Source organism: Cyanistes caeruleus, chromosome 1, assembly GCF_971803275.1.
Source record: "Cyanistes caeruleus chromosome 1, bCyaCae1.hap1.1, whole genome shotgun sequence".
Lineage (NCBI taxonomy): Eukaryota > Metazoa > Chordata > Aves > Passeriformes > Paridae > Cyanistes > Cyanistes caeruleus.
The window spans coordinates 24095972-24123965 of NC_141701.1; the positions used below are offsets into that span (position 1 = coordinate 24095972).

Sequence of the window (27994 nt, forward strand, 5' to 3'; positions counted from 1 at the left end):
GCCTGGTTCTCCTTGTGGGGACTGCCACTAAATTCCAGCATGACACACAATGGCTGGAGTAATTTTCACTTTCTCTGGTCCAAGATTTCAAAATTAACATTCACTGGTAGCAGAGACTTCAATTTAAGGGTTTAAAATGTCAAATTAATCCTTCCAGTCTTTCACAGCAGTAGCTGGAATTTGCCATGTGAATCTGGTATCAGCAAAAAACTAAGATAATTGTGCCCTATTTGTCAGAGGTTTAGAGTACCTTGTCGCTCAATTGGGAATCGCGAGAAGAATGACACAGACTCTCTCGTGGGTTGAGCAGGAGAGTTGTTTCTCTCTCTCTCCCTTGTGGTTTATTACCTCAGATCTTCTTTTATAGACTGATACATGAAAGTTCAGAAAAGTAAAACTCTTATTGGTTAGTACACTAACTCATCACCATCATTGGTCAGTGGGGATCACCACCCCTCGACCTTCTCTTGCAAGAAAACAAGAAACTGACAAACAGCACCTGCAAGGCTGTTTTCTATCTCTGAGGATTGTTTTAATTCTTCCTTATGATTTCCCAGGCCACTTTCTGAGGCGAGACTGAGGAAGTTATGCAGCCTGCTATTCCACAGGCACTGTGCTCCCTGCTTCAGAGTTAGCATCCATAATACCTGATTTTCTTTGTGCATTTCTCTTCCGACTTTTGATGCATTGAGTAAAACATTTGTGAAGTAGAGGTCTGGGGTGTTTGTCCTCAGTAGTGGCTGCGGTGATCTGTACTCAGCATCTGAGGAGTGAGGTTGGTCCTGACACAAGGAGTTTGCTTTGTAACCTCTGCTTAGCCTGGAGCAGAAGGGTTCAATGGCATAGGATTTCTTTGTGCAGTTTCCCTTTCAGGTCTTAGTTTACTGCAACTTCTTAGAAAAACATTTATACTTTAGTACAAAAATCCAGAATGTTTCTGAAATAACTTCACAGTGGAGCACACCAGAGAGAGAGTTCTGGCTTGGCTGGCTGCTTCTTTCAGTGAAGCTTAATCATCTGTCCTAGGCAGTTTCTTTCTGAGTGCCAGCTTGGCTTTTGAGACACAGCCCTTGTCTTGGTGAGAATGATTTTTGGATGGGCACCTGTTCCTTTACTTGTGATTTATTGTGTTCTGGCTTATGCATTTTTTTTCCTCCCTCTTCCACTTTATTGTCTCATCTTATGTCTCTGCCTATCTAGGAGCATGAGACTCCCCAAATTATTGCTACAGCAGGCTCCATTATGTATAGTAACCCCTTTCAAAGGTGAAACTATACCCTGGAAGTATTTTTAATTCCCATTATATCTTTTGGGTTACTGGCTAACTCTTGTTTTATTTATTCATTTATTTATGAGGCTGTTTGTCACTAATTACTACTGTAGAGCCATTACCTTTTATTTTTCTCTTTCTTGGCTAATACATTCCCTAAACCACCTGTTTTCCAGTCACAGTTCCCATTCCACCCTCTTTCTTGCCTACTTGCAGCATCTGGTTTGACAACGTGCACCAGTTGGTCAGGTTCCTGTGTTGTTGCCCAGGCTCTTGGCATTTGTGTACTCCCATTCCAGTTACTTGTCCCTGGCCATTCCGTTGTTCTGGGACTGGTTAAGCATAGTCTTTTCACAAAGTGTCACGTTCCAGATGACATCGGTGCTGCTATCTCTAGGAAGGTACTGGGGTGCTTTGGAGCAAAGCGACCTCTCAAGGCTCCTCCCAACACACAGCCGCTGTACTCGTCTCCTCTCTGGCAATCATTTTGTTTCCTTCTGCTGTCTACCTGCCCAGCCCTTTTGCTAATCTCAATGTAACTGCTTTTCTGTCATTTTTGTATTAGTTCTGGTGATTTCCCACCACGTGTCCTTTTGTTTCATTTACTGTAACTAAGCAGTTCTGAAACAACTCACACCACTCTTCTTGCCAAGGAGCTCACAGCCCTCCGCCCCCAACACTTCAAGAGACTCATGTGCCCTCATACTTATTTCCGCCATTTTCCTGAAGCTTCCTTCTTTCTCCTTCCTTCTTTCTTCCTTGATTGCTGTTGCAGAAGGGCAACGGATGCTAAACAGGTACATCTGACACTGCGGAAAGGTTGATAGGAATTGTGCTACAGGAACTTGAGGGAAGTAACAACTTCTTCGCCTGACAAGAGTTTGTTTTAAGCACGGCAAAACCTGCAAAGGAAATTTCTCAGGCGGGGCTGAAATTAACAAGCAGCGAGCTTGGGAAAGAGAGCGGAGCCAAAGGCTCGGCGCGGACTGCGGTGACGACCGGCGGGGCCTGGGTCTGCGGACACCGCCCCGCTGCTCACAACCGCGACTGCTGCGCGAGTTTTAGTAGGTGAAAGGTTGGACCCGACGACCTCAGAGGTTTTTCCAACCGAATTCATTCTGTGACTCCGTGAGTGCTGAGGTGACGCTGGCTCTGTCTCCCCTCACGGCGCTGAGGGCGGCCGGGACCCGCCCCACGCGTCCCGGAAGCGCTCGCGCGCGCGCCGGAAGCGCATCCCCTGCGGCCCGGCCAAGATGGCGGCGGATGCCGCCACCGAGCTGCTGTTCCTGGACACGTTCAAGCACCAGAGCGCGGAGGTAAAACGGGGTTCGGGTCTGCGTCTCCTCTCACCTCCCTTCTCCTCCTCTCCCTTCTCCTGGGCTACTGCCGGCGCTTCCTTGCTCGCGCCGGGGCCTCCCGGGCGTGCGGAAGCCCCGCTGGGGGGGGCCCCGGCGGCGGTCGGGCAGGAGCAGCACCGAGGCAGGTGCCGTCGGGGCCGGGCTGCCGCCTCCTTCCCGCCTCGCCTGACACGACACCTTGCTCGAGACGCTGTCCTGGCAGCCCCAGGTGCTGCTGGCAAAGGGCGGAGGGTGGTGGGAAAGGAGTAGAGATTTGGAGGTGTCGGGGAGTGGAGGAGAGCGGAGAACAAAGAAGATAAACGTGCTTCGAGAAGGCGATAATGAAAGAAGTCGACTAGAAGGCCATGCCCTGCCGCTTGTGAGATTCCTGATGCTCTTGTGTAGCTGATGATGAGGAGGAATATTTGTGTGTTTGTGAGATACTCCGTTACACTTATTTACTTTGCACAATATGGGTATTTCAAGCTTTTTTGGCAGTGGTAGGTCGTGCAAATCTTCAACTTTGAGGCTGTTGGGATCCTGAGCATCTTTGAAACTGCTGGTCTTGCAGCAGATTTGTTCGGGGCTGAGCTCGATGTGCTGTTCAGGGAGGAAGAATGGGGGAGGAAAAGTGATTGTGTATTGTAACTTGAGAAAGACGTTTCAGAGTCACAGAATAACTAGACTATGTTCATGGATAGGCATTAGGGAAAGAAAATGGAGTATTTTGAACTCAAATGCAATTGGAAAGTTATTCAGGAATCTTCTAGCTGTCTGGATCAGCTATGCCCAAATATATTTTTAATTCCACTATTTAAGACAATGTTAGGTGGGGAATGCTGCCCAGTGCTGTTTCCCTGGGTAGAAACAGTAGCCACTCCAATTCCTCTCCAGGACCCCATATTCTCTTGTTGAACATTTTTAATCGTGTTCTTTTAAAATAATTTTCTGTCACTTTCATTTTTATCAGTCATTGGCCAAACTTGAACCTTAAGTATTTTATGTGTTTCTTGAAAGCCTTCTTTATGTTACACCAATTCTTCCACTTTGTGGATTATGAGTGTTGCACTGGAACTTACAGTTCTTGAAAAGTACTGCTGTGTTTTTGAATAAAATTACATACTTGGTTTAGCTATGCAGTTTAACTGCTGTTGAGCAGTTCTGATGTAGGGTCTTTTTTAATGCTTGGTAGCAAAAGTGGGTTGAATTCACTTGGTGTGTTGGTGATGTTGATGCATGGCTGTCAGTGCATAATCCTGTATCATTTAAAGAGGAATTTGTCTTTATTTGGGTGGTGCTGCTGTGGATGAAGCTCCCCAGAGCAGTCCTTCCTCCAGAAATCTGTCTCCTGCATGACTCAGATCTTTTTTAGAGGCACAGATGAGCTCCCTCAGCCCTCACTCCAGTGCAGGCTGTACTCATCCTGTTCCTCTTTGTGCATCTGGGCTCTCTGTCCTAGCAGGATTCCCTTGGTTCCACCATCCAGCTTCTGACATGTCAGCCCACAGGCCAAGGTGTTGTATTGTGTGTTAAAAAATGTCTGTGTAGATTTTTTAGAAGACACATGCTCCAAACTGTATCTTAAAAGCTGTTTTTAAAACTCTGCTTTGTCTGTTTCATTGCTTACTAGCTTTCTAAAAATTGTAGTACTTGCTTTTTGCTGGTTTCATTTGCTTTCTGATTATGGTGAAAGAGATACATTTTGACTACAGATCAATATTCATTATTTAGTTGTGTTAATAGACAGATCAGTGGTTTGGGTTTTTTTTCCTACCTATGCTAATTCACCTTGCTAATTTGAAACATGATTCTGAGCTGTTAAGAAGGTCTTTATATGTTTACAATTGAATATAAAGTTTTATGTGTGTACTGTTTTATGGGCATATATATGCTAAAAATGGTTAAATGTAATAGGATCTAATGCAGTGAATTTAGTGAGAGAAGATGTCCAGCATTAATTATTTAGTAGCTGCTACATGGAAAATCGCTGTAAGTTTGATAACTTCCTAGTTTGCTCAAATAACTTTTTGGAGGGTGTAATAATTCTTTATACTTGCTGTTTCTGTGTGGTAAACAGGAATGATATTTGCTAAAGGTTTTCAGGTGTTGCAAAACTGAAAAAATAAATATCCTGTGGACTTTTTATACAGATCTAGAAAAACTGACAAAGTATTGTTAAAATTTTTAATATTACACTTGAAATATGAAATTTGCTAATGTTTAAAATTACACCACGCATATCTTCTGTCTGGAAAACAACAACCTGTTACTGTTTAAGAGATTATTGCAAATAAAGGTAGTAAATTAAGTAATTAAACCAGTAACACTTTCTATGAAAACATAGTGTTAAAGATATGAAAAGTGCCAAGATTACATTAAAAATGCTATTTTTCTCTGTAACAACATTTATCAGTGTTTAGCCTTTTACAGAATTGAATTTTATTACCGAGCTTGCAACATGTTCCTTTAGTAGAGAATACAAGTACATTATGTTTGTGTTTTACGTTTCCTAGACTTTGCTCTTCTTTGTTTTGTAGCAAAGTACCAATATTGATGTGGTCCGTTTTCCATGTGTGGTTTACATAAACGAAGTCCGAGTCATTCCTCCAGGAGTGAGAGCTCACACAAGTTTGCCTGACAACAGAGCTTATGGGTAAGTGAAAGATACCAGGTATCAGATTCAGGAAAACTTTCCTCTTATTTTTTTGTTGAACTTTTGTATCTCAATAGACCTTCCTATGTAAAAATGTAAAATGCATTCATGTGTTTGTGAACCTGTACTTACTTTGGGGCGTTACTTAAACAGTATAATTTTGTAGGGTTTTTTCCATTGGTAGTCCTGCATACTCTGATAAGGGACTCATCTAATTTAATTTTACTTTTATTCTGTTCCTAGGGAGACATCCCCCCATTCATTTCAATTGGACTTGTTTTTCAACAATGTTAGCAAACCAAGTGCCCCTGTTTTTGATCGGCTGGGAAGGTAAGTTCTTTCAAGATTAGTGTGTGACTTCATTACCAATCTTTTCTTCCTGAAAATTTTTATAGTGCAGAGAATGCACAGTAGAAAATCCTGAATCTTCCATGATCTTCGTGTTTGGTTTGGATTTTGCCAGTGATGTTCTTATTCTTTTCCTCTGATCTGTGTGGAAGGACAGAGGTTTATGCTTAAAGTAAGAAAAGTTTGTTATTTTCAAGTTTACAGAGCCCGTATATATTAATGCAAAGAATTCTGTAGAAAGAAGTGTTTTTTCACTATTGTATGTATTTGTTCAGTGTTTTATTGTTGGCTTGTGTGATTAGTACTGCTGTGTTTTATTTCTGTCAACTTGTTTTATATTAATGAAAAATGACTTTGTATCTTTACAGCCTTGAATATGATGAAAACACTTCAATTATTTTTAGGCCAAATGCAAAGGTAATGCAATGTGATTTAAACCTCTTCTTTCCCTGCATATCTGTCATTTAGGTGTAAATATGGTTTCATGTGGTGTGTTAGCACTGTGTAAAATGTTCATTATTTTAAACCTTATCCTAAAACCTGCCTGTAGTTTAGATACTCTTTACTTTAGAGTTTTGTGGTTTTTTGTTTTGTCTTTGGTTTGTTTTTTTGTCAGGTTTTTTTTTCATTAATAGGCTGTAGTAGATGAGGGATTTATCTAGTCAATGTATATACTGCAGGGAATTGAATGCTTTTAGAGAAAGATTATTTGTGGCAATGATTGATGTGTTTAACATTTTCTCAGCTTTCAAAATGTGGGATAAAGAGGTATTTTAATGTTGGATTTTTCTTTTGGATTTTATGCTGATGCTGATACAGTGATACTAGAGTAACTGTTCAGAAGTTGTCTTTAAGGGCTATTTTTTAATTTTTTTTTTTTTTTTTTTTAAACCTACAGGTCAACACAGATGGATTGGTTCTCAGAGGGTGGTACAACTGTCTGACTTTGGCAATATATGGCTCAGTTGACAGGGTAATAACTCATGAGAGAGAGTCACCTCCTCCACCACCCCCTCCGCCTCCACCTCCCCAGCAACAGCCTGGATTGAAAAGGAATCCAAAACATGGTGAGTCTTGGGAGAAGACAGAGATTTTTTTTCTTTTACAAGTCAGTGTTACAGTGCCCCATCAGAAGAACAAATCCCCAGTCCTTCCAAATTTTAGATTACAGTGGCTTTCATTTTTCTTTATTATATCCTTTGTTTCATATTTTCTTCTAGATTTATATTGAATGGTTTTAAGGTCTCATCCAGTATTTTTATGAGAGTGGTTTATTTGATATGTTGCTAGTTACTTTGAATGGTCAAAATGCAGTTTAACTTGTGTGAATTCATTATAATGTAGATGATTGGAATATTAAAAAAAAGTTATTAGAATAGTATTAAAATTATAACAAGAAAATTTTAGAGTCACAGTTAACTTTGCTTATCTGATATGTAAAATATACTACAGAAGAGTGCTTGGCACTGGTTTTAGAACACCCATGAATAGAATCCATGGTCAAGTTTTTGCTTCAATTTTGATTTTAGATTTAAAATTAGAACTATTATTCAAAGTATGGCTAAAAGACTGCTAAATTTAAATACTATGTACAGTAAAAACCAGTTGAGTAAAATGTAAACTTAGTTTTTTAAAGCAATTCAGATATTATTGATAGAGTTGCAATATGAGTAGTGTCAAAACCAAAATTGGCAATTACTCATATAAGTTTTAAGTAAGTTTTACATAAAATAATAAGTAGTGTTAATAAGCTTGTTTATTAATGTATTTCTTGTTTACATCAAAAATTACTTCATCAAAAGTGACTTTAGAAACTTGCCTCATGTAGTGCAGAATATAGATAAAATAAAAGCTGGGCAATGGTGTTCCCCAGTGAAAAGTTGCACTGAAACCCCAAAATTTTCTGCTTTTATTCCTGTGGTTTCATTAAATGCAAGTTTTTATTTTTCCAATAAATATAGTTGATGGAGAGAAAGAAGACCAGTTCAATGGCAGTCCTCCAAGACCACAACCCAGGGGACCAAGGACACCTCCAGGCCCTCCTCCTCCTGATGATGATGAGGATGAACCTATGCCAGTGTCAGGTAGAATGAGAAGAGACTGTATTTTATTTGCTGCATCACTGCTTAGCGGAGGCATAATTCTGTGTTCCTGCCCAGTGTGAAATTTCTTGTCTGCAGTTACTTCTGCTGGACAGATTCAGTTTTAGGAAATGGATTTGGAAAAAAAAAAGTTTCAGGTTTGTTAATTTACATAATTTTTAAAGATAGTAGATTGAGAATATTGGTTGTTAACCAATACACTGTTGAACATGCTGCTCATGTTTTATGTAAGTTTTCTGTTGGCTCTGGTATCCATTGTCCTTTTCCATTATTCTGCAGCATCTACCAAGTTACCCAGTCTCTGTATTGGTTAGAAGTAACAAGAACTCTCCATATTCATAGTCTTGCTGAACTAAGTGATTGTTTTCAGTCAAATCACGTGAAGATTTGCAAAATGCTATTTTTTGCATCTCTATTATATGTGATGTAGACACCTAAAGCATATATACTACCATTAAAGACAATACAAATATTTCTATAAATACATAAGCAAAAAAAAAAGGAGAGCTGAGGAGAATCTCCTTTACTGGGTGCAGGGGGATACATGGTGACAAAGGATGTGGAAAAGGCTGAGGTAGTTAATGACTTCTTTGCCTCAGTCTTTAAAACGAACATCAGTTACTTTCCAGGTACTCTGGGCTGGAAGACAGACATGGGGCAGAATGAACCCTCAGTAATCAAGGAGGGAATGCTCATCCTGGTATATGGGGCCAGATGGGATCCACTCATAGGGCCAGTCCTGTTTAATATCTTTGGATTTCAGAAAAATGCTCTTATTTCTGAAACTTTGTATTTGTTTTTAGTGGTTGGGGAAAAAGAAGATGATGTGGACCATAGAGAGGATTACTTTGAGCCGATTTCTCCTGATAGAACATCCATTCATCAAGAAAGCCAGTATTCTGATGATGGAGAAGTAGAGGAAGATCAACCAGAAGAAGGGGAAGATGATGATGATGTGGATGTTGAGGAGGATGAGGATGAGGATGATGACGATGATGATGATGATGATGGTCATACAGTAGAGAGCATTGCCGATGAGGAAGAAGAGGAGGAGGAAGAAGATGATGAAGATGAAGAAGAGGGTGAAGAGGAGGAAGAAGGTGATGGTAAGTTGTAAAGAGTTTAGAAAAAAAATTGAGGTTTATGAAATTTTGATGGCAGCTACTTCATGATGAGTATGTGCAAAGGGAACTGGATATTTTCCCCTTAGTTATTGCATCGTTCTTACTTGTGGCTGTGACATCTCTCAAGAACAATATTTTCCTGTGGAATATTTATTCTTTTATAGCAAAATTTTCTATAAATAGAGAAAAATAGATACAGTTTTGTAGGTGAGAATGAACATTCAATCTTGTGTTTTATGTAAAAATGTAGGAAAGTGGTGGAAGATTAAGTAAAAACCAAATGAAGTTGTTCATGTAATAAAGTTGTCATCTTATATTACTTAATGCTCACACCCATGTCTATGCAAAAATTTCAGGCTAAAAGTTATATGATAGATGCAGTCGTTGGAAGAAAATTGGACAGTGTACTTGTAGTAATGTGTACTCTAGTTAAACTTTCTGCTTTATATATTCTTTTAAATGACTCCATTATTACATAAAAAATGCCTGTCAGATGTGATTTTCTACTTGTGTCTTGAAAGAGAAGGCTTTTTGTATGTGTCAGTGTGTGATTGTTCTCTAGCTAGTAATATTTGTGTAAAATGAATCACTACTTTGTATTAGGATGATATTTTCTGCAGTTATGAACTGGTTTACTCATAACTGATTTGGTAACTTAATCTTTCTGTTTTTAGGAGATGATGGCTATGAGCAGATTTCAAGTGATGAAGATGTAATTGCTGATCTGGAACGTGAAACATTTAAGTATCCAAGCTTTGATATTGAATATACTCCTGAGGATCTGGCATCTGTGCCTCCTGTGACATATGAACCTTTTGAAAAGGAGCTTGGACCTCTTTTATACTTCAGCTGCCCTTACAAGACTGTATTTGAAAATGAAGTTGCTAAAATTAAGGACCAAGATCAAGAAAAAGAAGGTTCAGGGGCAGTGGAAGCCTCATTTAAATTAACTGAATTGTTGGAATTATATCAGGAGGAAAGGGGTGCAAAGTGGGTCACTGCATTAGAAGAAATTCCAAGTTTAATAGTAAAAGAATTGAGCTACCTGCTGGTGAAAGACACAAAGCAAGACTATATTGCCCAGCTAGTAGACTGGACACTACAAGCTTTAAACCTTCAGGTGGCTCTCAAACAGCCCATTGCTTTGAATGTTCGACAGCTGAAAGCTGGGACAAAATTGGTATCTTCGTTAGCAGAATGTGGGACTCAAGGAATAACAGCACTCTTGCAGGCAGGAGTTATTAATGTGTTGTTTGAACTGTTGTTTGCAGATCATGTATCATCCTCCCTTAAACTTAATGCTTTTAAAGCTTTGGATAGTGTCATTAGTATGACTGAGGGAATGGAAATGTTTCTAAGAGGTGGCACAGATGCACATGAAAAAAGTGGTTATCAGAAACTCCTGGAACTCATACTGTTGGATCAGACTGTGCGAGTTGTTACAGCTGGTTCTGCAATTCTCCAGAAATGTCACTTCTATGAGATTCTGTCAGACATTAAAAAGGTGGTAGATCAGTTAGCAGAGAACACTCCTCCTCTTCCTAATCACACAGAGCCAGAGCAGGACCAGGACTTGTCAGGACTTGAAAGAACCAACCAAGAATATGAAAATGATGTGGAAGCTCCTATGGACATGGATCATCTTTTGGAATCTTCTAATATAAGCGAAGGAGACATGGAAAAACTTGTTAGTCTTCTTGAAGAGATCTTCCATTTGATGGAAACTGCTCCTCATACAATGATTCAGCCACCTGTGAAATCTTTCCCAACCATGGCACGCATTACAGGCCCTCCAGAAAGGGATGATCCTTACCCTGTCCTGTTTAGGTATGGCACTTGCAAATTCAGTTTCTAGAGTCTATTTCCTCCAGCTTGATAGAGGTATATTTCAAGGGTGACTTTTTTGAATAACACTTTGCTAGGTATTTCACTTAATTCTTTATTGGAAGATTCTAGATTGTGCATGTAAGGTCTGAGAGAGTTTTGTAAGTTTATGTACCTGTTATTTTCTTGGCTTTCAATTGACCTAGAATGCACTTAGCCAGAAGTTAACATCTCCTTATTACTAGTAATGTGCTTGTCCTTCAGTTGCATTTGTAGATGCTGACAGGTTATGCTAGGTGCTGTCCTGTTTTAAAATGGTTGTAAATCTAGAATGTTTCATTTGACATCTTGGAACATGTCTTTGTGTATGGATAAAATAGATCTGGAATTCTTCAGTCTGCATGTGGCAAGATGCAAACCAGCCTCAGATTCATGAAAAGGTCATGCAGTTTATCACTATAGTTCACTTTCACAGCACAGGCAGAGCAGCTGAGGCTTTCCTGCCTTCAGCCAGTTAAAACATCCCATGCGTTCTTACTCTCTTAGCAAGTTTCTGTCTAGAAAGTGTTTCTCTAAACGCTGACTGATTTCTTTAGTAGCAGTGGTGTAGCTCATGGCTGAATATAAACATCTACATACAAAGAGTATTCAAAAATTGCCTGCTAGATATAATGATTGATTTCCTAGCACATTTTAAATGTTGAATCTGGCATTGGTGGTTTTTCAGATGCAGCCAATTTAATAAAATACAGTGTCCTGTTCTGTGTGTAGATATGGTTGAGGGGTTTTTTTGGGGGGGGTGGGGGGGGTTTAATGGAGATCAGAATTTTAGGACATTTTTCTTGTAAATAGCATAGCAGTTACATTTTGCAAGGTTTAAATTTTGTAGTACTTCATAATTAGTTATTATTTCTTGTAGTCCACAGGGCAATAAGTACTGAAGTTAGGAGATATATAGTTTTATATAATGTTATTGTGCAGTGTTGACAAATATTTGTAGCATTGTTGATTGTTTTCCTGGTTTTGTATTTATTTTTTTTTCAGATATCTTCATAGTCACCATTTCTTGGAATGCATTACTTTGCTGCTGTCTCTTCCAGTGACAGGTGCACATCCAGGTGTGCTTCAGGCTATCCGAGATATATTGCGTTTCCTGGCACAGTCACAGAAGGGTCTTCTTTTCTTTATTTCTGAGCACGAAGCAACAAACTTGTTGGTTAGAGCACTTTGTCAGTTTTCTGATCCAGAACAAGAGGAAGGTCTGCAGTCAGACGGTGCCAACGAGGACACTTTTGCCCTGTGGCTCCTCCATTCAACACAGACATTACAGTGCATTTCAGAATTGTTCTGCCACTTCCAGCGGTGCACAGCCAGCGAGGAGACTGACCACTCAGATCTGCTGGGAACACTTCACAACCTTTACTTGATCACCTTTAACCCTGTGGGAAGATCTGCTGTGGCGCATGTATTCAGTCTGGAAAAAAATCTCCAAAGTCTTATTACTTTAATGGAGTACTATTCCAAAGAAGCTTTAGGGTAATGTATGCATTTATTTATTTCCTTTATTTTTTTTGGTTTTAAAAGTATCTATCTCTTATTCAGTAAATCTAAAATATTTTTCTTTTAGATCCTGATGTTTTTATTTAAAACCAAGAGAACTTTTAACTAGAAGCATGTAATACAAAATCAGGCCTGTCATTTGTAGTCAGGTACTTAATACCCTAAATCTGTGTAGGTCATCAACAAAGTTCTTGTAATATATGTAGGGCAAACTTTTGGTTATGTGACAAAAAATCAGTAAGTAGGCAGTTTTCATTCAAGCATAAAATGTTGCCTGTGAAACAAGCAAAAGGTTTGACTGGGTACAGAGAGAGTACTACACATTACTCTGGGGTGGGAATCTCTCAGTTCTTCAAGTTCTTGGAGATGTTAAATACAGTCGTTGTTTTCTCTGGACAGGCAGTTGTACTACTTTAGGTAGCAGTGATTTTAAAATGATTTGTGAAACAGATGAATTTACATAGAAATACTTGCATGCCACTTGACTGGGTCTCATAGTTTGTTGATGTTGAAGCAAATATGAATGTGTATAATGTGTATAATGCAGCAGAGAGTGTTCAAAAAGCATAGGAGGAAAATGGATTTCTTTCACTGATAGTTATATGGGGCAATCCTTGGTGAATGTAAAAGTTCTGTAGGTAGATTTTTAGGGGTCAGATAATGAAAATCTAACAGATACCCAGTTGTATTAGCTGAGATCTAAAGAAAATCCTTGTTGTTTCAGAGATTCAAAGTCTAAGAAGTCAGTTGCTTATAATTATGCCTGCATCCTTGTTTTGCTGGTGGTGCAATCTTCCAGTGATGTCCAAATGCTGGAACAGCACTCAGCACCTTTGCTGAAGCTTTGTAAAGCAGATGAAAATAACACCAAGTTGCAAGGTACAGTATGTGTAATTATCAACTGAATTGTTTGAATGTATAGAAGAAATCTTTTTTTATGTGAATAGTTGGTGCTTCATAGTTGTCTGGCTTGGATAATGAAATTACTTTTCCAATTGGATCTGATAAGTTGAGTCACGGAGATAATATGCAATTTTTTTTTTTCTGTTAATGAGACTTAAATAGGAAATTATTTATAGTTAAATTATTTTTGAAGTAAAATAGCTACCATGAATTTTGGATAATTACAGGAAGTTTGAAACTACTGAAACTGTGTTGATAATAGAAGAGCAAATTTCTGTAAAGGTGGACTAACTTGTCAGTGAGCTGAATCTTGCTTTTGTTTGCTATTGCTATTGTTCTGGTTTAGCCCTCACTGGACGTTAAATACCACACCACTGTTACTCACTCTGCCATCCACCCCTCAGTGGGATGAGGAGGAGAATCAGGGAAAAACAAGTGAAGCTCGTGGATTGAGATAAGAAAATAAATAATTGGAAAAAAGTAACATATAATAATACTAATGATAACAACAATAATAATTGTAATAAAAAGGAGAGAAGAGATAAAACCCCAGAAAACAAATGATTCATTGTGCAGTTGCCCACCTGCTGATCAATGCCCAGCCCCTCCCCAAGAAGTGATCAGCCCCTTCCAGGCAACTCTCCCAGTTTTCATACTAAACATTACATCTTATGGTATGGAATATCCCTTTGGACAGTTTGGGTCTGCTCTCCTGGCTGTGCTCCCTCCCAGCTTCTTCTGCAGCTCCTCATTCACAGAGCATGAGACTGGAAAGTCCTTGACTTAGGGTAAAGCACTGCTTAGCAACAACCAAAATATCAGTGTGTTATCAACATTGTTCTCATGCTAAATCCAAACCAAAGCACTGTACCAGCTACTAGGAGGGAAATAAGTTCTATTTATCCCAGCTGGAACCAGAACAGTGATATAGTCTGACAGGATCTTTACGAATAAATAATCCTGGGTCTGTTTTAAGGCATCTAGGCCAGTTGGCACGGAATAGTCCATGTTACCCTGTTATTGCATCTTTTGATGTCCAAACTGTATCTTGGTGTGTTCCCAGCTTGTGCTGAGTTACACATCAGGCCTGGGACACTCAGAAAAACCCTGCTGGGGACTATTCTGACACCTGAACATTGAAACTCTGATGTCCAAAGTTGTGCTCTGCACTGATTAACCATCTCATGCAGACATACCAATAATTTCTTCCAAAACTTAAATGCAGTGAAAGAAGTCAGAATTCTTCAAAGTCTTAGTTTCAAAATGTTATGTCATGTTATTGTTATGCTCTTATTTTTGCTCCTTACTTGATCATCAGACCGCTTCATGAGAAGCACGGCTAGTTTATTAAATCATGAAATCAGTCTGAGTTGTCAATTCATATCCACTTGAGCTTCATGTTCTTATAAATATTTTCAGGAACAACGGCTTTAAATCTTTAAATCTCTTATCTCAGGAACCAGGGTCTTTCAGGTTATTCTAGACTAGGAGAGATTGATAATCTGTAAGGACTTCTAGCATGAGTAGAGTGCAGGGCAGAGATTGGCTCTATCTGGGAACTTAATAAAAGTTTTGTACTCAGTTTGTAATAACCTATTCTGTACATTAAGGGGAATGTGTTTTAGTTCTTTACTTTAGCTGACAGTGCCCCTTAGTGACTTTTGTAAAAAACGTTTAATTACAGATAATGCAGATAAATGAGATGAAAATCAATTGTCTTCTGATTGACTTGAGCCAAATATTGTGAGTGTGCATAACACATTGCTGTCCTGAAGTTTCATTTTTGTTGGTGCTTTTTAGCTGGGTACAGCTGCTGACTATGTGCTCCACAAATTTCACACTTGATTTTAGTGTAAATTAAGGACATTTTGATTGAAAAAGGTTTTATGATCATAAATTCACTGACTTAAGGTTTGTTGTTTTTTTTTTCCCAGAGCTCAGCAAGTGGCTTGAACCTTTGAAAAATCTTAGATTTGAAATAAATTGTATTCCAAATCTTATTGAATATATCAAGCAGGTCAGTAAAATATAGTTAGATGCTATCTTTTATTTATGTTCAAAAGCTCAGACCTTTTGTAGTCTGATGTTTTGTCTTAGATATGTACTAATATATGATATTTAAAAAAAGATACTGTTATCCAAAAGATATGTTTCTGTTAAAGATTTTGAGCTAGGCTGGGTCTTGTGTTGTTATATTTATTGAAACAAAATCTAAAGTAAATATATGATGCAAAGATCTAGTTATTTCAATCTCTTATCTTCTTGTAAATCACAATGCAAATGTTAATGCTCTTTTTTTTTGTTGTTTCTGCCTTATTTATGACTGCTAACCAAAAGGTGAAATAGCTAAACTTAAATTTTGTGACATACTTACAGAAATACAGAATTTGGATACTAAGCAAGTAATATACTCATTAAGGCCTTCCTTGTAATACAGCTTCATTCCATTTTTCTTTTTCTTTTCCTCTAAAAGAATATTGACAGTTTGATGACCCCAGATGGAGTCGGTCTTCCCACTGCACTTCGTGTTCTTTGTCATATTGCATGCCCACCACCTCTGGTAGAAGGTATGGCTGATGTATTTGTACATCAGGTTGAAGTACAAATCTTAGTTTTCTGAGTCTTCTACTTAAAGCTGGCTAAAGCGTAACTGTGATTGCCCAGGAGAAATTAGAAATACAGAAATGTTATTTCTTTTCTGTACAGGTCAACAGAAGGACCTTAAATGGAATCTTGCAGTTATTCAGCTCTTCTCTTCTGAGGGAATGGACACCTTCATCCGGGTGTTACAGAAGCTGAACAGCATCCTTATTCAGCCTTGGCGACTCCACGTCAACATGGGCACCACGCTGCACAGAGTTACTACCATTTCCATGGCCCGCTGTACACTTACTCTCCTTAAAACCATGCTAACAGAACTGCTGCGGGGTGGATCCTTTGAATTCAAGGACATGCGTGTTCCTGCAGCACTCGTTTCCTTACACATGCTCCTCTGCTCTATTCCTCTCTCAGGCCGCTTAGATAGCGATGAACAAAAAATCCAGAATGACATTGTTGATATCCTGCTGACTTTTACACAAGGTGTTAATGAAAAACTTACCATTTCTGAGGAAACTTTGGCGAACAATACTTGGTCTTTAATGCTGAAGGAGGTTCTCTCATCAATTTTGAGAATTCCTGAAGGCTTTTTCTCTGGACTTATATTGCTTTCCGAATTGTTGCCTCTTCCACTGCCCATGCAGACTACTCAGGTATAACTTAGATGTATTTAAAGAATTTTTACTATTTATATATAACCTTTTGACCATTTTTGTAGTGGTGGAAAAAACAGATACATGTATGATACAGGATGAATTGAAGTTGTTGTAAAGCGTTTGTGCTCATACAGATTCTTTATAGATGTCTTTTTCAGCAGAAACAAAATTGGTGTTATTTGGAGCATTTTTCTTAAGTTAGCAGTCATATGTTGTTCTTTTGTGCCTTGTGAGATTATCTAGACTCCTGTTCTGTTACTTAAATGACTCTGAAGCTTTTAATTTAACTCTGAATGCTGGTATATTAAGGCTTTTCTTCCTTTTGTCATGGATCTTGAATTTGTGATCTTTCATAAGTAAGCATAAAAGATGTGTGATAATCCATGCTTCTGAAGGAATACCTGATTTGCTGGCTCATGCCCTGTCATTTGGTGATAATGAAAATGGCATTCCCTATTTTTATGAGGGCAGTACTTGTACTTCATCTTTTTTATACATTATGATAGAATTCAGGTCTTACATAAAAATTGACAGGAAGAACCCTCCTGCCCTTTGGTTCCTGCAGGTAATTGAAGCCCATGATATTGCAGTGGCACTCAACACCAGGAAGCTGTGGAGTATGCACCTCCACGTGCAGGCCAAGCTGATACAAGAGATCGTTCGCTCTTTCTCCGGTTCGTCTTGCCAGCCCATTCAGCACATGTTGAGGCGGATTTGTGTTCAGCTGTGTGACTTGGCTTCACCTACTGCTCTTCTCATCATGAGGACGGTATTGGATCTAATTGTAGAAGACCTCCAAAGGTATTTTTGTTTTCTCTTGCTAAGATTCCATTAATGAACTGTTAAATTCACCTTGCTTTTGGGCAGTAGATTTAGCAGGACGAAAGTAATTTTGGAAATCTTATTCATCATGGGATCAATGAATTCTCATTCCAGTGCTATATGCTGTGTCCTGATAATGCTTAATGTTGAAAGAGAACCAGCTCATACCTCTAAGTTTTGATGTAGACAGTTTCATGTTGCATTTTTATGGTAAGTATTTTAGGAAGATTTTCTTGAGGCTGTCCTTGCAAAGCCTCATCTCGACTGAAAGTGCTTTTAAGGACCTGTATGACATAAATAAGAAGAGTAGGCCAGTAAAGGTTGCTGTACTGGGATTACATATGTGTATAGATGTTTGTAAACTGGAGGAAATTTAATGATACAGGTTCAAAGGGTTTTGAAACTATGAGTACTCTTTCTTTAAAGCATAATTGTACACTTAGATACTGTTTATGTAACGGCATATTTATCTTACACAGTTAGATACAATACAGTATGTTAAATACATAGTAGATTAATTAATGATGTGACCAGAAGTTCTTTAGTGAAAGTTGAGCAGTTTTCAAAAAATAAATGGAACTGTAAGTTTAAGTATGCAAACTAGGTGATTTTTTTTAAAATGCAGATTTATATTATTCCTGTGATGGTTGTTTTTATAGTTTCTTAGATCACTTTAAACCAGCTTTTTAACAGTGCACTGATACTCTTTCAGCAACACAGAAGATAAAGAGAAGCAGTACACTGGACAGACCACTCGACTGCTTGCTTTATTGGATGCCCTGGCTTCACATAAAGCTTGTAAATTGGCTATTTTGCATCTTATCAGTGGAACTACTAAAGGAGATGAAAAATATGCAGAGGTTTTCCAGGAGCTCTTGGCTTTGATGCGATCAGCTGGGGACAATGTCACTCATCAACAGTGTGCTGAATATATAACTTCCCTTTTGCAGTCCCTCTGTGATCAGGTATTTCCTATATTTAATGCATAATATATATATATATATAAAATATTGCCTAATGTATGTTGATTATTGTAGGAGGCAAATTAAATGAGGTTGTTTCTTAAGTACCCCTTTTTTTTCAACATTTTTTACCTCATTTACATCATTTACAAGTAGCATGGTTGACTACTTTGGCAGACGTGCTGCCTTCTTGTTCTTGAATGTAAATACTTTCCATTTTGTGACATGTCTTCTGCATTGTGTGCATAGAGACCAGAAACTGAATGGCACAAAGATTTCCTGTCCCATCAGCTGACAGAGGGATGCCATTTCTCCATGTGGGCCACTGACAAAACTTGTCACTGTTCACTTCTTACCTAGTTAAATAAATATGTATCTCTAAGTAGACTAACTGATACCTCTTGAAAATGTATTCCAAATATATGTATGCTGTGCTGGTACTGTAAAACTCCTCCATTAAAAAAAAGCAGAAGTTACTAGAGCAAGGTAAGAAATTTTAGTTGAGAATTGATTCATAGACTGGCCTTGTAGTTTCTCAGTAATGTGTGCACAGATTTGCATGTCATTATTTGTCTTACTAGTGCATATATTCATTTGATCTAGTGCTTACCCAGTTACACAAAAGACATTTGGTTGTTGTTGGTCAGTAGAGGTAATCATCCATATGCATATAAACAAGATCTCTCCATGCAAACTTGTTGGGAAAATTAATCTTGTTTTATTTTATGTAAAATATGCAAGTGACAGAAAGTCCTAAACTTCTTAGGTAGCATCTGCAGCCGCTTAATTTTCACAGAACCACGGAATCAAAGACTACCGCAAATTGGAAGGGACCCATAAGGATCATCAAGTCCAACTCCCTGCCCTTCACAGGAATATCTGAAACTAAACCATGACTAATAGTGTCATCTAGATGCTCTCCAAACTCTGACAGGCTTGATGCCTAATCACTTCCCTGAGGACCCTGTTCCAGTGACCGATCTCTCAGTGAAAAAACCTTTTCCTAATGTCCAACCTGAATGTCCCTTGATGCAGCTTCATTCCATTTCCTTGTGTCATGTCGCTGGTCACTAGAGGGAGGAGAGCACCTGCCCCTCTGCTGCTCCCCTTAAAGCACTTGTAGATTGCTGTGAGGTCACCCCTCAGTCTTCCCTTCTCCAAGCTGAACCAGCCAAGGAACTTCAGCCTCTTTGGCCAGTGTTTTGAGATTGAGAGACACACTGACTATATCTAGGTAGGAAACTGTGTATGTTACCCAGTGACTATTTGGCTTTAATTTCAGCTCTGCTGCAATATTTCAGAATTTGAAGCTTTTATGTTTTAGAAATAAATAATGGTCTGTAACCCTTAACAGAACTGAACAAAAAGAATACTCTAGATTAGTATTTTGCTGGTCAGTAATAACTGAAATACTGGAATAAAATTATGATAGTGAAAGAACCCAGTGCTTCTGACTTCATGTAAGGTTTATATTTACTGCAGGCATACAGAATGCATTTTTACTATACGTATAATGATCATTCTTTTAGGATATTGCACTTATTTTACCAAGTTCAACAGAAGGCTCTGTGTCTGAATTAGAGCAGCTTTCCAACTCCTTACCAAGCAAAGAGCTGATGCCCTTAATTTGTGACTGTCTGATGGAAACATTAACAAATTCTGAGAGCAGTTACAGTTGCCTGCTGACATGCATCCGAACAATGATGTTCCTTACAGAGCATGATTATGGCTTCTATCACTTGAAGAGGTATGGTTTTTTATGATATCACTGACAGCTGAAAATAGTTAAATTTTAACTGTAATTAAATTTTAATTTTCTACTAAGCATGTTTTAAAACAATTGTAAAATTGTTTAAAAACATGCTTAGTAGAAAATGTTGAGGATAAGGCAAAACTAAAACTTTTGTGTAAAAACAAAACTAAACTTTTGTTTCTCTTTGGGGCTTCAGTGTTTTATTCAGTATTTTGGTCTTTCTTCACGGTCTGAATAACTTTTGCAGTATGCATACAGGAGCACTTTACTTTCAAGAAAGAAACAGAACATTGAAAACAGGTTTGTACACTTTGTTTCCCCACTCCAAGGTGGGAGGATTAGAATGAGTTATAGTGCTCTTGTTCTTTCTCTTTTGAGACACTCAAAGAGCTCTCATCTGGAACATTGGAGAACTGTTTTTAATTCCTCTATTTTTAGGGGATTCAGTTTACACTTCTGGAGTGTTTCGACCTCCAGACAATTACAGTTTTAGAAAAGAGTTGTTTTTTTCCCAAACTATTTTTGTTAACTCTACTCACTGTGAACAAAATACATACATGTGTTGGACAATATTGTGTTGTTTTGACACTTGATTCTTTGTCCTATATTTGGACTTGTTTTGTTCGCTGAAGTTGAAGTGCAGAGGCAAAAAAGTGATATTTGCAGAGAGAAAAAGGAGCTGTATCAATACAAGGTTGTTCAAAACACTTAAAAGTCATGCTGTTGGATGCAAGAAGCCTTACAATCACCAACAAAAAATGAGCAAGTTACAGATGCTGTTCTTTCTGTGATCCCATGTGTCCAGCTGTCAGCTTCAGTGCACAGCCTTGCTATTTCTGTTTGTCTAGCCTTTACAGTTTGTTTTCTGCAGTTGGATATCATGGGATGGAGTGAAATTGTAGCTGCACGCATGACCCTGCTTCATACATAAAGGTCCTTGTGCAAATGCATATTTCTGTACTTAGTCTCTTTTCTGCCAAAGATGAAACTGTAATTTCTTGAATGTTTTGGAGGTAGTGTATATAGCTGTATATGTGCAGTCTGAAATATCTGCAGACAGTGCTGGTGAAAACAGGAGTCTAGTACAGAGAAAACAATGAAGCTCTGGCTTTGTAATCATGGCTGAACTTGATAATTGTAAAATTTGCCAAGTTTATTTTGCATATATGTCATTTTCTCATAATCAGGTATGGTGGAACAGTCACAATGTGTGTACTAATAAATTATTTTCTCCTTTTATTTTTAAAATAGCTCTCTAAGAAAACACAACAATGCTCTGTACACTGTATTAAAGCGAGTAATAACTAGTTTCAGCAAAGACACAGGTGAACTGGCCTCTTCATTTTTGGATTTTATGCGACAGATTCTAAACTCTGATACACTGGTAAGTGAATATGTATTGAATGCTTAAACTCAGCTGCATTTCTCTGAAATCTGCAGTGTGAGGCTTGTTCAGGAACAATTATTTCAGAAAGCAGTTGATTCTGCAGATTGCTGGGTAAGGCTTTTCCATCAGTAGTGTGTTAGTGCCGTCTTTAGTTTTTAATGAAATCTGTGAAAGCTAGGCAGGATGTATGGTCAGTAAGAGGGTTTTTCAGTAGGAAGAAAGGCATATTGGTTCATACTGATTTCCTAAGTGAATAGTATGGCGTGGTTTCCCAGTTTTAGCTTGACAGTATCCTGTTAGAGAGCTGCTGTATTGATGTGTACTGTTTTTAAATCAAGAGATAACAATTTTGCTAGAGTTGCTCTAATGTGTGCTTGAATTCAAAGGGGTTTGCAGTCCAGAAATACTGAGCATTTATGACTACTTATCCCCCAACTTATTCCCTGTTAAATATTTCAGGGATGTTGTGGAGATGATGGAAGCCTTATGGAAACAGATGGATCCCATTCAGGCAGAACACTGGGTCTTACCACTGCAGAGTTAAAACATCTACTGCAGAACAAAGAAGAGACCCCAGAAAACCTGCTTCTTGATCTGGAGAAACATGTTATGGTAAAAGAATTCAAATAATCAAGTTGATGCTGAAGTTTTCTATTAGCACATCCTGAGAGCCCAGGCAGTTAAAGGTGTCACGGAAGGCAGCACATGCCTACGAGCAGAGGGTGTAGGGTAGTGGTGAAGCAGATTATTGATGTAATAAACAACAGGGACCCCATCTTAGCAGTGGCTCAATGTTACTGATGACTGGTAAGGAGTGGAATTAATTCTGGGGGCTGGATATTGTTGGATGTTTTCATCAGAGGCCTGAACAATGGATACATTTTCAGTGAATCTGTGGATGCCAGTAGGAGGGGGAGTGACTAATCTGACATATAGCAAAGCCTCAGTCCAGAGAGATGTCAATAAATGCTTTAGGATTGATTTAGCAGAAAGTTTCTGTGGTTCATTAGGAAAAATGCAAAAGTCTGTAGTGAAAGCAGGATAATCCCATGCCTTGTTGCAGGCTGGGCTGAAAAGGGCCAGGTGGTTATGTTGGTTGATAGGTTAAATGTGGGCCGACAGTGCATGGTCACAAGAAACAGGAGAGGGTGTGTTCTGATCCATCCTGGAAGGAGCATGGTCAGCACATCCAGGGGCCTTATTGTCTCCCTCCACGGGATGCTGCTGAGCTCTCACGTGGAGTGTTGTGTTCACCTTTGACCAGCTTTGCCCTCTTACCAGTTCTAGAGACACCTGGGGAAACTGAAGAGGGTTCTACTGAGGTGGTCAGGCACCTACAGCACGTGTGCTAGAGAGAGGAGGAAGAAGCTGGGCTTGTTCAGCCTCTGGTGTAGAGGGCTCAGGAGCTATTTCAGAGTTTGCCACAGCTGTTTGTGGAGATAGTAACAAAGATGGTGGAATCAAACTTCTTTTGGTAATTCCAAATGATAAAGGGTAATGCCCCCAAATTGTGGCTCCAGAGGTTCAGGTTGACATTAGCAGGGGGTGGGGGGGAAAAATCACTGAGAGAAAAGTGAAGAACTGAACAGGTCAGTTGGGCTGTGGGCGCTCTGTCACTGGAACTTTTTTTAGACATGACTGGATGAAGTAATGGCTGACCTGATCTGTCTTTGTTTGATAGCTGCTTCAAGCAGTGATGGTGGGGACTGGACTAGAGGCCATGCAGAATTCAATGCATCCAACTTTTCTATGATTAATTATATTATTATTAATACTACTTGCAATTATAATATAATTGCAAACTTAACTCTGATACTCAAATCTGGTTTTGTGTAACTGATGGCAGCCATGCAGTAGATGACTAGTTCAAGAGAGCCCATGAAACAGCTGCTCCACAGCCTGTTGATCACACTTCATTTCACTTTCACTTCATTTTCACACTTTCAAGTGCTATATTCTGTCCTGTTCCTTCTCTGGCTGCCTACATCTATTAGTTAAGGGATGAAAAGCCACAGTTGTTCTGAATAAGGAATGGCAGACATGGGACATTGGAATGCTTTAACAGAGAGCTTCTTAAATAAAACCTGGGGCAGTGTCTTCCTTGGGATGTTACAAAGACTGTTGCATTGGCTGGGAATGAAACCTAGAACGTGCATGTGGTGACATGGTTTGTTTAATGCCACACTGAGGAGCCTTCTGCTGTTGTTTGTGTACTCAGGTGTTTTAGCTTCACTGTCTGTGGCTAGATAGAATGTTGTATAGTACCTCCCCCTTTTTTAATAAATAAGCAAAACATTACTCTTTCTCTGAGGAGGGGAAAAACATCTGACTTGTTCTGTGTTGGATAGGATCGTTCTAAGGAAGATGATGGCCTTGAATCCTTGCTGGACAACATTGTTGGAGTAAGACAGATGTTGGAATCAGCAGGTGATTCTTGTCCACTGAGTGACCAAGATATTGAGCCTACTCTTTCTGCTCCAGACTCTCTTCAGAATTTGTTTAACAACAGGTAAAATGGTTGAGTGTGTCAGCAGTCTGCCTGTAATTTATTTGAGAAAATGGAGTAATTTATGCATACATAAATTAAGTATATTAAAAACGGGATCTAAAGAGCACTGTTGTCACTACTACCCACTAGTCCAATGTATTTAACATCACGTGAGTATCCCGGGTAAGGCAGTGGTGTTCACCCCAGGTTCTGTGGTGCTGTGTATGCTTGCAGTTGGCTGTGGTTCATAACCAAACAGGCCTTTGGCATTGTTTTGTTGTAGGACTACATACGTGTTGGCAGATGTGATGGATGACCAGCTGAAGTCCATGTGGTTCTCACCCTTTCAGGCTGAAGAAATAGACACTGACCTGGATATGGTAAAAGGCTTCATTAACGTATCTGAAGTGGATTTAAAAATGAGGGTTAATCTCAACTAGTAGCATCAGAAATTCATATGGCCAAATGGTTGTTTTCCTGAGTTCACCTTTCTAACTTCACCCAGATAGAGAGGTTGGAATTTGTTAAATGGGTTATCAAATGCCTTTGGATTGACTTGGAAGCCGCTACAAAATTGGGATCTTTTGCAGTACCCTAGGAGAACAGTTGCTGTGTCGGTCCTAAACTGCTTTTGCACTGCTATTGAGGCTTTTCATCAGTTTGTATTAAATGTAGAAAAGAATGTGATTTCGTTTCTTCTCCTTGCTTGTCCTCTGTCATTGCAGTAAGATCCACAATCCTGATAGATTTGCTTTTTTTTATTTAAATATTTGCTCTGATGTGACAAAACTGGGAAACATGGCAGTAGGAAATGAAACTATGTGCACAAAAGCTTTTCATACTTGTTGAAACTTTATTATAATCTACACTTTAAAGCTAGTAGTGAAAAACACAGTAGCATTCCTAGTTTTTTAGAACTAAGGAATTGTCATTGTCTTAATTTCTTGTGTGAGAAGTAATCAGTTTCTGTTTACTGCATTGCTTTAATTCTTTTTCAGTTTTACTTTAATTTACATGCAAATATAGTTTTGTTTTTACTATAGTTTAAAAAAAAATGTAGATTTTTTTTCTCAAGTAAAACATTAATAAATTAATAGCGCTATAGCTTAAGCAAGAGAATTGTTCCATTGCAGGTCATTAAGTGACAAGACAGATGTTCATATTGGAGAACTACGCTCCTCACTGCTTTTGTGTTCAGATCTGGCAAGATAATTTTGCTGCAGCTCTGCTGCATTTTTTACTTTGTTACTGCTCTTTTTTTTTTTCTTTTTTTTTTTTTTTTTTTGAGGTGCTAGTAATGACCATTTTGATTAAACTCTCTTTGAAGGTAAAAGTTGACTTAATTGAACTGTCAGAGAAGGGCTGCAGTGACTTTGACTTGCAAGCTGAATTGGAGAGGTCATTTTTGTCAGAACCATCATCTCCTGGACGCACAAAAACCACAAAGGGCTTCAAGCTTGGCAAGCACAAGCATGAGACCTTCATAACTTCAAGGTAAAATGTGTTTAATGAGGTTAACGCTGTCTTCAGCATTGTTTTGTATGTTGTCAAATTGTCAAACACCTTTCAAATTGCGTCTCAAATATGGGGAATGCCTGACCATCAGAAGTACAGTGTTACATTAGCTAACTAAATCATGGTTTGTCGTGACAGTGGGAAATCTGAGTACATAGAGCCTGCAAAGAGAGCTCATGTTGTGCCACCACCCAGAGGAAGAGGAAGGGGAGGATTTGGACAAGGAATTCGACCGCATGATATCTTCCGTCAGAGGAAGCAGAACACAAGCAGGCCACCCTCCATGCATGTGGATGATTTTGTTGCTGCAGAGAGCAAAGAAGTGGTTGCTCCAGATGGGATACCACCAGCCAAAAGGCCACCAAAAGTGTCACAGAAGATTTCTTCGCGTGGTGGGTTCTCAGGGAATCGTGGAGGACGAGGAGCTTTTCACAGTCAGAACAGGTTTTTTACACCACCTGCTTCAAAAGGTATGTTGGTTCCTGTATTAGAACTGGAGTAAAGGCATGCTAAAATTGCTTCAGTAATACTAACCCAATTTCCTAGCAGTTCATCATCCCAAGTGTGAGACCTTACTGAAGCAGTGTTGTTGCAATGAGTTGTTTAGCAGCAGGAAAGATTCTCTTGAAGGTGAGAACCTCCAAAGCTGTACAACTGAAACAAGGCTCTGACTTCTCATGCTGCCTTTCTGCCTCTCTTTTACAAAAGGAGTCAGCTGTTTTAGCAACTCTTGGAGTGCTTCCATGCCCTTTGTGACATTGTAGTTCCTGAAATCAAGCACCACTGTACATCTCTGGGTTTAAAAGAGGCTTTGGAATAAGAGGATGGAAGATCATGACAAGAATAAGATGCAGTTTTCAGCGAACCTGGAGATTGTAGCCTACAAAGTGTTAAATTTCTTTAATACGTAGACAAGATTGCATTCCTTTTCCTTCCATCCCATAATTACGGCAAGTCCTTGCAAAGTAGAAACAGAAAATACTTATATTCATAAAGTTAAAAATACTAGAATTTATTTCACCACAAAATCTGACAGTATAAGAGTCTGTCTTAATACTTTAGATAATGTGAATTCTTTTAAACTTGAGTCCTTGCCTGATAAAGAGCTCTGTTCCCCTGATTCTGTGCAGAATAACTTATAGACTTCAAGTTGGAATACTGCAGGTATGTTGATACAGAGTATCTTTATCTATTTGAATTGTATAAATATTATGTTACCGCTTTGACTGTTGTGAAGATCAAAATGGGAAGAAACCCAAATCCAGTGATGTTTGCTCAACAGTGTGTTGGTTTTTCTCTCCCTATCTAGGAAATTACAGTCGTCGTGAAGGTGCTCGCGGCTCAAGTTGGAGCGCACAGAGTACGCCCAGGGGAACCTACAATGACAGTAGAGGTGGTCAAAGCAATTTTAACAGGGGTCCGCTGCCACCATTGAGACCATTAAGTTCAGCAGGTACATGGTATTCATATGGGCATCGAACTATAGAGAATTCCTTGAATTTCATTTTTGCTTTACAAATGAAACCATGCAAGGATGCTGCAGACACCTTGAAATTCAGCAAATGTTTTAAGCATATATGAACAGTTGTCACTGAGACTGTGTCAAACACGTGCTTTCGTACGAACTGCCCTGTAACCCATAAAACTTGCTGAATTGAACACTTGATCGCAGAATCTTAATTTTGCACTCAGACTTTTGTCATTCGATTGTCTTCGTACCTCCATGGTAATCATAGCGCAATTAAAGCAGCAATGCTTGCGTAAAAGAAAAGTGAAAATTAAGAGGAGGAAACAGACGCTGTTTGTATCTCATCCTGGTTTTGTTTCTTACGCTTTTGCAGCAGCTACTCCGCCTAGGGCTTTTTTTTTTTTTTTTTTTTTTTTTTTCCAACTGAGTATACTTTTCTTTGCTTTAAGGCTACCGACCGAGTCCTCGCGATCGTGCTTCCAGAGGCCGTGGAGGAATTGGACCGTCTTGGACAAGTGCTAATAGTAGTAGCAGTGGTGGCTCAAGAGGGAAATTTGTTAGTGGAGGCAGTGGAAGAGGTCGTCATGTACGTTCCTTCACACGATAAAATAAGACCTAATGGTGGAAGAGCTCAACCTTGTGGACTTCTGTGAAGATGACAAAGAAAGCAGCGTCACTAATGGACCAATTCAGAGTTTCTGGTATCTGGAGGACACCAAGAGAATATTTTTGTCTGAAGAAAAAGCTTTTGTTTGATACAAGACTTGAAATTTCAATAAAATTCAAGACTTTTTGTGTACAATTGTAAATTTTTTGTTCCTTTTGAAAGAATGTTTCTTTTTTTTTGTGGATTTCAATAGACAATATTCAGTAAAGCACCTCTTTTGAGTTAAGACTTGAAGGACTTCTTAAATATTCATTGTGCCATAAGAAAGGTGCAAGTGTTTTGTGTGTGACTTATTGCTGCAAGAAAATTAAAAAATGTGTATGTAAGGCAATTTTGTTTTTTTCTCTCAGGTTTAGAGCCATTAGCCCTTTTTATTCCTTTGTTTTTTTGTTAACCAGTCTGGGTTATTAATGAATGAGGTATATCTGCCAGCAGGTGAAGTAGCTGCTGATAGAAGAATGACTGAAAATAATTAATCTGTTAAAGTATACAAATGTAAATGTAATTTATGTAGGTTTTGTTGTACTTGGGTAATGAGATTAGAAACTTCTAAGTAC

At 38.8% G+C, this 27994-nt stretch overlaps 1 protein-coding gene across 1 annotated transcript; it reads left to right on the top strand.

The window, feature by feature from the left end:
* Window positions 1-2045: 2045 nt before the first annotated feature.
* Window positions 2046-27768, top strand: VIRMA (vir like m6A methyltransferase associated). The gene is made up of 24 exons (XM_023920758.2): window positions 2046-2586; window positions 5145-5260; window positions 5504-5590; window positions 5977-6025; window positions 6507-6675; window positions 7570-7692; window positions 8514-8816; window positions 9509-10661; window positions 11703-12194; window positions 12943-13097; window positions 15056-15138; window positions 15595-15688; window positions 15828-16372; window positions 16941-17176; window positions 17910-18162; window positions 19689-19906; window positions 21164-21296; window positions 21759-21911; window positions 23648-23808; window positions 24071-24167; window positions 25115-25281; window positions 25441-25772; window positions 26612-26755; window positions 27220-27768. The coding sequence occupies exons 1-24, from the start codon at window positions 2524-2526 to the stop codon at window positions 27375-27377; spliced, it is 5484 nt and encodes a 1827-aa protein (XP_023776526.2). The 5' UTR covers window positions 2046-2523; the 3' UTR covers window positions 27378-27768.
* The last annotated feature ends 226 nt before the right edge of the window (window positions 27769-27994 follow it).

Bases quoted from the DNA above. Each gene is read 5' to 3' on its own strand.
- VIRMA (XM_023920758.2), top strand. From the start codon at position 2,524: ATGGCGGCGGATGCCGCCACCGAGCTGCTGTTCCTGGACACGTTCAAG. The intron at 7,693-8,513 runs GTAGAATGAGAA...ATTTGTTTTTAG, and splicing joins TGAACCTATGCCAGTGTCAG to TGGTTGGGGAAAAAGAAGAT. The intron at 25,282-25,440 runs GTAAAATGTGTT...TTGTCGTGACAG, and splicing joins GAGACCTTCATAACTTCAAG to TGGGAAATCTGAGTACATAG.